At 38.0% G+C, this 8,556-nt stretch overlaps 1 protein-coding gene and 1 pseudogene across 1 annotated transcript; one reads left to right on the top strand and one right to left on the bottom strand.

Moving 5' to 3' along the window:
* Positions 651-3,594, top strand: LOC109840518 (receptor-like protein kinase THESEUS 1). Its single transcript, XM_020409185.1, has one exon. The coding sequence runs from the start codon at positions 822-824 to the stop codon at positions 3,348-3,350; it is 2,529 nt and encodes an 842-aa protein (XP_020264774.1). The 5' UTR covers positions 651-821; the 3' UTR covers positions 3,351-3,594.
* LOC109841468 lies at positions 4,793-6,648 on the bottom strand (annotated as a pseudogene).

The raw sequence follows: 8,556 nt of genomic DNA, 5'->3' as shown, positions 1-8,556 counted from the left end.
CGGGCTGCGACTGCTTAGATGAAAAAACAGAATCTTAAAACACATTTTTGGTGTTTTGAGAAAAGTGTTTAGTTTTTAGATTTTGTAAAGGGCCCCGGTTGCCAAACGTGTTTCTTTGTTTTCGTTGAAAAAAAACAGAAACGACAAAAACGTCATGATTGCCAAACGCTCCCGCTTAGATGAAAAAACAGAATCTTAAAACACATTTTTGGTGTTTTGAGAAAAGTGTTTAGTTTTTAGATTTTGTAAAGGGCCCCGGTTGCCAAACGTGTTTCTTTGTTTTCGTTGAAAAAAAACAGAAACGACAAAAACGTCATGATTGCCAAACGCTCCCTTAAACATTTTCATAAGAGGAACCTATAAAAAAGCCGGGGTAACAAGCAAAAAAACTTCGCTCAACATGAATATTAAAAGCTACGAATCATCTTTCCAGTTACCTTAATATCTTTCAGAACCGATAACTCTCTCACGAACACATTTCAAAGAAAAATGTCCTCCGAAAGCATAAAATATATTGTAAAATATATAAAATGGAGACATTGTGGGCATGGACGGTGGACGAGGGGTAGTTAGAACCCATGGCCCAACTTCGCTAGTTGTCTTTCGCTAATAAAACAAAGGCCCATATTGAACACCCCACCACCCTCTCTCGCCTGAGCTCTGCCTCCTCAAAATTTCTATGTTTTTTGAAAGCAAAATAAACAAACACCCTTTTCAACTCCTCGCTCTCTCTGCACCACTCTCTTGGGAAGCGTACCTGCAGTACCCCATTGGCCTCCATTTCTCTCCCCTCTCTCTCTCTCTCTCTCTCTCTGTAGCCCATGAATCCCAAAACCCACATCCCCATTTTCTTCATCGCCCTCATTTTGACCCTAAACTCCATTAATGGCACCTTCACGCCTCAAGACAACTTCTTGCTCAACTGTGGAGGAAACTCCGCTCTCAAGCTTGAAGATGGCAGGATTTTTCAACCAGACAAAAACCCAGGTTCATCTTCTTTTTTTCTTCTGACTCCAGCTTCACACAATGTAGTCTATAGTGATACAAAGCCTTTGGATCTCTATGGAAGTGCTAGGGTATTTACTCAAGCTACAGATTACAGTTTCAAAATCCAACAAAAGGGTAGGCATTTCTTAAGGCTTCACTTCTACCCAGTTAGTAGTCCAATCTATAACCTCAAGGATGCAACTTTTACGGTGGGCGCAAATGGGTTCACGTTTCTTTATGATTTCTCCTATTCAAAATTGGGTCTTGACCAATCTGTTGTGTTGAAGGAGTATATTGTGGATTTGGGTTTGGATTCAAAGCCATTGGTTGTGAATTTGGTTCCTTCTAGTGGTTCAATTGCGTTTGTAAATGGAATAGAGGTGATTTCTTTGCCTGATCGAGTATTTCCGGCGACGGGCTCTTCGATTTCTGAAAATGAACCAGTTGAGATCTCTGGTAATATTGCTTTTGAGACCCTTCATAGAATTAACATGGGAGGTCCATATGTAAGTTCTAAAAATGATGGCTTGTGGAGAGATTGGAAGCCTGATGGGAAATTCTTGATTAATTCGGCTTCGGCGATTGCTATTTCAACTGATCCTGATTCAATAAAGTACTCGTCTAGGGTTTCTGTAGATACTGCACCAAATTTGGTTTACGCAACTGCGCAAGAAATGGCTGATGCAAATGTCGGAAACCAGAGGTTTAACATATCTTGGGTGTTTGATGTGGATTCAGGGTTCAGATATTTGATTAGACTGCATTTTTGCGACATTTTGAGCCACAATGTAGGAAACTTGCTCTTTAATGTGTACATCAATAACCAATCTGCTCTTAGTTCTTTCGATATCTCACACAAGGCTAATGGGTTATCAACTGCTTGTTTTGTGGATTTCATAGTGGAAGTTCAGATAGAGAAGATTCTGATTCAGATAGGTCCTCCTCAGATAACAAGCTCCCTACCTAATGCAATCCTTAACGGTCTAGAGATTTTGAAGTTTAGCAATTCGAAAGGTAGTCTTGATCGATCTCAAGGGGAAAATCCTATTGGTGTCAAGGTGAAGAAGGATAAGAATAAAAATAATTTGTTGGCGATTGTCATTGTGTCTTTTTTGGGAGGAGCAATTCTCCTGGCGATCTTGATTGCGGCTTTTGTACTGTATTTTCGCCATAGGAAGAAGACCCGAGATGAAAGTGGAGGTTCAACATGGTTACCATCACCAATGGCTGTTCATACTCACACTGGCAACTCTGAAACTAAGATATCTCTTGGTAGCTTTGCTTCATCAGGACCTTCTCTCTCTTTTAGTAGACTATTGGCGTTCATGGAGATAAAAGAGGCAACAAAGAATTTTGATGAGAGCTTGGTTTTAGGTGTGGGTGGCTTCGGTAAAGTCTACAAAGGAGTACTCGAGAATGGCCTCGTTGTGGCAGTTAAACGAGGAAACCCTGGATCCCAGCAAGGACTAATTGAGTTCAGGACGGAGATTGAGATGCTATCAAAGCTTCGACACAGACACCTTGTTTCTCTTATAGGCTTCTGTCACGAACCTAATGAGATGGTTCTCGTCTATGATTTCATGGCTGGGGGTCCTCTCCGTAGACATTTGTATGGCTCGAATCTCCCTTGTCTATCATGGAAACAAAGGCTCGAGATCTGTATTGGAGCTGCAAAGGGTCTTCATTACCTTCACACTGGCGCTGAAGAGACAATCATCCATCGAGATGTTAAGACCACCAACATTCTTCTCGATGAGAATCTAACTGCCAAAGTTTCTGATTTCGGTTTGTCTAAGTTGGGTCCTACTGTAGATCAGACCCACGTAAGTACCGCAGTTAAGGGAAGCTTCGGTTATCTTGATCCTGAATACTTCAGAAGGCAGCAATTGACAGAGAAATCAGACGTGTACTCTTTTGGAGTTGTTCTATTGGAGGTTTTGTGTGCCAGGCCAGCAATCAATCCATCACTCCCAAGAGAACAGATCAATATAGTGGAATGGGCTATGAGTTGGCAGAAAAAAGGTCAATTGGAGCGAGCAATTGATCCCCATCTTGTTGGCACAGTGAGTCTAAATTCTTTGAGGAAGTTTGGCGAGGCTGCAGAGAAATGCTTAGCTGATTATGGTGCAGAGAGGCCAACAATGGGAGATGTATTGTGGAACTTGGAGTATGCTCTTCAGCTTCAGGAGTCTTTTATGAAGAATGTTGGAGATGAGAGTAGTATGAATGAGATTAAGGATATTCCTGATTGGATTCAAGAAATTGGGGACTCAAATCATGATAGTTTTAGCGTTGTCAGCAGCGGAACGGATGTGCCCACAAGTAGGGTGTTCTCACAGTTGATGGATCCAAGAGGAAGATAGAAGTCAATGAGGGTAAATTTGATTCTTTTTGTTTTTTTATGGAAAGATCTTTATTCTTAATTTCTTATGAGTAGTCCCATTGCCTTGATGTATATTTTTGCTAAAACTGTCTGCTGCTTTTTATACATTTTAATTTATTAAATGTTTATGCAGCTGGGATCATACATCCATTATGATATGGTATTGCAATGTTATTTTGTGATGATCATACATAACCTTGTTCATGCAATTCTCGAATTACATAACCCAAAATATTTCATAAAACATATTCTCTTAACCATCCTAAGCTTATTGATTCATGACACAAATGACGAACATAAACCCATGCCCACACGTGTTGTCGTGATGAAAATGTATATTGCATACTTTATTGTGTTTTATCTATTATATAGTATCTGTGGTGTATCTGGTGTAAATAAAATATATTTATGCATTGTTTTGTTGTACTTGTCAATGTGCTACATTTGTCTGGTGTACTTTTAAAATTTCTGTCATGTAGCCAACTATCGTTACCTTGTTGTTTATCCATACTCCATATTTGTGTTTGTGCTTCGTTATCGTCATGCGATGTCCAGAGAAGCATTAACAGTATGAGAAAGTAAATTAAGCAGTTAGTGAGATGCAAGATAACTGTCTCGTGGTCCCTGCCCATATTTATGAAAGGAGTACAAGGCTAATACAGAGAATTAGGTTCATAACTGATTTGCATTCACTTAGTAATGAATGTTAATATCCAATTATGTTCTGTTCAAAGTATGGGCACAAATATGGTAGTGGCAAGCTATTTCAAATATGTTCATAGGAATATGTATTTATTAGAGCATATCAAATGTTACATGATGCTAGATATTGATTAAGAATAAAGAGACATTGGGCTTGAGTTTTCATCTCATTTAGCAAAATGCATTGTCAAGAGATAGCGGTGGTGAGGTCCACCTGCTTCGATGCAACTATACAGGATGAGTCTCGCCACTAGTCTATCTGTTGGCAGCACATTAATAAAATGAGTTGCATTTAATAAAATGAGCTGCCATTGAATACCCATATTTTTCCATATTTGTTCACTTTTAAGTAAGGAAGACCCTTAAAGGTCTAACCTATTTTCCTATGCAACTTTTTGGTGATATGTTGGTGCCTACATTCTGTCTGAATACAACTTCTGTTTATGTATGGATGTCTACTTCAATATTTGAACAGTCACGTATATTCATTTTTGCACACTTGTATTCTCTAAGAAAAAAATATAAAATTATTGTGATATCAATATCCCACATTACGAACACTGAAACAAATGGCACTAAGTTTGACATGAGATTTATTACTTCTGTAGAACTCCAATCAAGTACATTTCAGAATCTTCCTAACTTTTAGCTGTTCTTAAATAACATTGCCTTGTATGTCAAAAATGAATTGATTGTTGGTTATGTGGTAGTTATGTGAGTTTCTATATGAATTGTATTGATTCCATTTTTAATTTTGAAATATATATTGTCAGTTATGTTCACGGCAGAATACTGGTGCTTTTACGCTATGAATGACTTATGAGTGTAGCACATCTTCCTCTATTTTCATGCCTTGGTTAATAGATAATTTCCTAATTATGTACAATTAGGTATGCTTTTTTAGTGTATGGTTTTGTATTGCGATTGTTAATGTGAAATCTCAGTAGAGTAAGTAAAGTTGGTGCATGCCGTCCTAACTCAGGGAGACCTTGGAGTGTTTTTTTTGGGTGGCACATAGATCCCCTGTAGTATCGTTGGTCTGAACTTACGACTCATGTAGTTTCATTGTTGCAAATAGACTCCATGAGATGAAGTTTCTTTTTGACTCTTTTACCATCAGATAGACTCACCTGATTTCACCCACGGGCAAAATATGTCAAGATTTCACCCAGGGGCAATATATTTCACCCAGGGTTGAATAATCAAAGAACTAACCCGGGGGTCTATTAAACTGCAGGGGTAGCAAGTTCAAAACGACGATACTATGGGGTATATATGTGCAATTAACTCTTCTTTTCTAATTTTCCCCCTTTCCTTGTTTGTTTAATATTTGTGCCTTATTGGTTGTCATACGTGCTCCAATTTGGAAAGGGGTGTTAATTCTAAGAAGAGATATTTTAGTCCACTCTTGTATCAGTTCAGCGATTCTTCAGTTTATTTCATTGGAACTGTATAACTGCTGTGCATACCATATTTGTTTCGAGCTGCGGGTAAACATATTTTAGGACAAGTAGGAGTCTATGATCAGGGTTGTATAATTTGAGAAGTACAAAGGACACAAATTTATGTTATTGTAGATATTTCCTTTTCTAGCCAACAAGGTAGTTTCGTGCAATTAATGTTGTATTTATTAATTAATTAATTAATTTTTTGAAGTTAACTAATGTTGTATTCAACATTTCCTACATGCAACATTTACGTTGTTTACAATTGCAGCGTATGTAACAGCCCTTAAAATTACACATATTTACAAGTAAGAAAGACTTCAAATGGATGATTGATAAAAGGACATTGAGAAATCTTAAGGGACATCTGCAGTCAAAATTCACTGGGAATGGCTTATTACAAAGGAAAGAATACATCCTCATCCATCAATACCCATACCCATAGGCCATTAGTTTGCGTAAATAAGCCTGAAGTTAGTGATTCTCTCTAAACAAAAATCTCAATCTATCAATATAAACCAAGCCATTCAAAGGATATCATGAATCAGTTCACACTGCAAAGGATTTGAGCTCGTGTAGTAGTAGTAGTCGGATTGAGAGTCTGAGAATTATTCAGACCCTTAAACCGATACTGGAAGTATCTTATTTTGCTGCAACAACGACGGATTCTTCCACTGAGGAAGTGGCCCAGCAATCATAAAACTCTGCAGCATTGGCCCAACTCTCATCACAGCATCCAGAAGCTTCCCCTTCTCCGGTAAAGCCCTCTCGCTAACAATCTGATTGAATCTCGTCAAAGCTGGATCAATGTGTGACATCTCAGAATCTGGCGAGGAGACATAAGATTCATTATTATTGAGAGTGACAGAAATTCTGTGATGGTGGACTTGGCTCTGGATTGTAATTTCTGTAGCGGAAGATTGAGCTGATCTCTTGCTTCCTCTCTCTCTCTTGGAAGGTTACTTGGACCAAATGGGGAAGGGTTTGGATTTGATCATCTTTCTTCTTTATCTCCTCCCTCGCGTTTGTTTGGATTGCTTGTAGCTCCCATGTTGTGTCAATGAGTCTCTGTTCAAGTTCTGCCGCAGTCTGAAAACTTATGTAAGAACAGTTTACTTCGAGGTTGGTGATTGATTCGGTTTAAATCAGTCAACAAGCCAAGTAATGTAGCTCATATTTCGTAGTTCTTTGGTTTGTTGCGACTAGAATTGCGATACAGCTGTCAATTGTATGCAACTGCTGCTACTGGGACTGTCGTCACGTACAGTTGTGGTTCAGATTTAGAATTTCACAATTGATAAATTGTTGTGCAGGTGTATGTTCCATGTCTCTTTCGATTTTGTAAGTAAAGTTGCAGTTGTGGTTGAAAATGTTTATTGTCTTTTGCAGCTATTGTAGGTATCCTACATGTACGCAATTGCGACCTCAGTGGCTACGGTGCACCAAGCATCATTTTCAGGTTGTTTAGATATTTTATTTCATTTTATTGTAAATATTTTTTGCTAATGGTATTTAATATCTCATTACAAGGAGTAGGATATATTTAGGTTGCTAGTTATGACACACGATGAGCGAATATGAACGTCAGAGCACATTAAATCAAAATAAAGTTCAGTTAAACAGTAAAAATATGACACCTAAATATATGAAAGTCTCAGTCAAGGTTGTTTAGATATTTTCCTTTTTAACAGGAAGGATGCTCCGCCAGAAACCCCACCAAAAAACAAAATAAATCATTTCACACGTCTCCTTGTATAAAAGACTTAAGGCACTGTTTGGCAACCAAAAAAAGTGTCTTATCTAAGAGCTTGTGTCTTATTGACTTGGTCAATAAGCTAGTAGAGCTGTTTGGTGACCAAAAATAGGAGGAGATTATTTTGGAGATTGTGTCTTTTGCAAGTAGCTTTTAGAAAGCTATCTCAAGTAGTGTTTGTCTTTGGGAATGAGCTGCCAATTTTTTTCTTTCGTTTTTGCCCCTAATAATTCTAATTTTATATCAATAATATTACATGTCTTTTTTAGTCATTTAACAAATTTAAGCTAGTTGTACAGCTACTTTTGCCAAACAGCTCTAGTCAATCAGCTAGCTACACAGCTAACAGCTTTCAGCTACAATTTCACAGCTTTCGGCTAGCTTTACAGCTTTCAGCTATAATCTCGTAGCTTTCAGCTAGTTTTGCCAAACAGTGGCAAAACTAGCTGAAAGCTGCGAGATTATAGCTGAAAACTGTTAAGCTAGCCGAAAGCTGTGAAATTATAGCTGAAAGCTGTTAGCTGTGTAGCTAGCTGATTGACTAGAGCTGTTTGGCAAAAGTAGCTGTATAACTAGCTTAAATTTGTTAAATGACTAAAAAGAACATGTAATATTATTGATATAAAATTAGAATTATTAGGGGCAAAAATGGAAGAAAAAAATTAGCAGCTCCTTCTCAAAGACAAACGCTACTTGAAGTAGCTTTCCAAAAGCTACTTACAAAAGACACAATCTCCAAAATAATCTCCTTCTATTTTTTGTCACCAAACAGCTCTACTAGCTTATTGACCAAGTCAATAAGACACAATCTCTTAGATAAGACACAATCTCTTGTTGCCAAACAGTGCCTTAGAACAACCACAGAAGAAATATTTTATTATTTATTTTTATGCAAGTAAATAAGGAACGTAATATGGCTCTCCGTAAAAAAAAAAGACAATTCTTAGTCCTACTGTAAACCAAACCACCTAGTTATCTGATTTTTAATTTTATGGTTTTTTTTCCTTTCTAAAAAATGTAGCTTCTCACACGAATTTATAGTGGGCCCTTAACGATCCATATGCGGGCCGTTTTAACAATTAACCATTTCGTTCATTTACGACGAAAACAGGCCGTAAATGGAGACACGCTTAAGTGATTGCGGCCCGTTTTAGCTCATCGGACACCCGCTTAATTGAATTCGACCCGATAAGACAAAGATTTTTCATTACCGCCTATGTCAGCCTCAAGCTTCTCTCTCAAATCCTTCTCTATGTTCGAGCTCTCCGACCGCCGCCGGCGACCGA

This window comes from Asparagus officinalis, chromosome 5 (assembly GCF_001876935.1).
Source record: "Asparagus officinalis chromosome 5, Aspof.V1, whole genome shotgun sequence".
Taxonomy (NCBI): Eukaryota; Viridiplantae; Streptophyta; class Magnoliopsida; order Asparagales; family Asparagaceae; genus Asparagus; species Asparagus officinalis.
The sequence above is the reverse complement of the archived record's forward strand: the minus strand, read 5'-3'. Positions and strand labels throughout refer to the sequence as shown.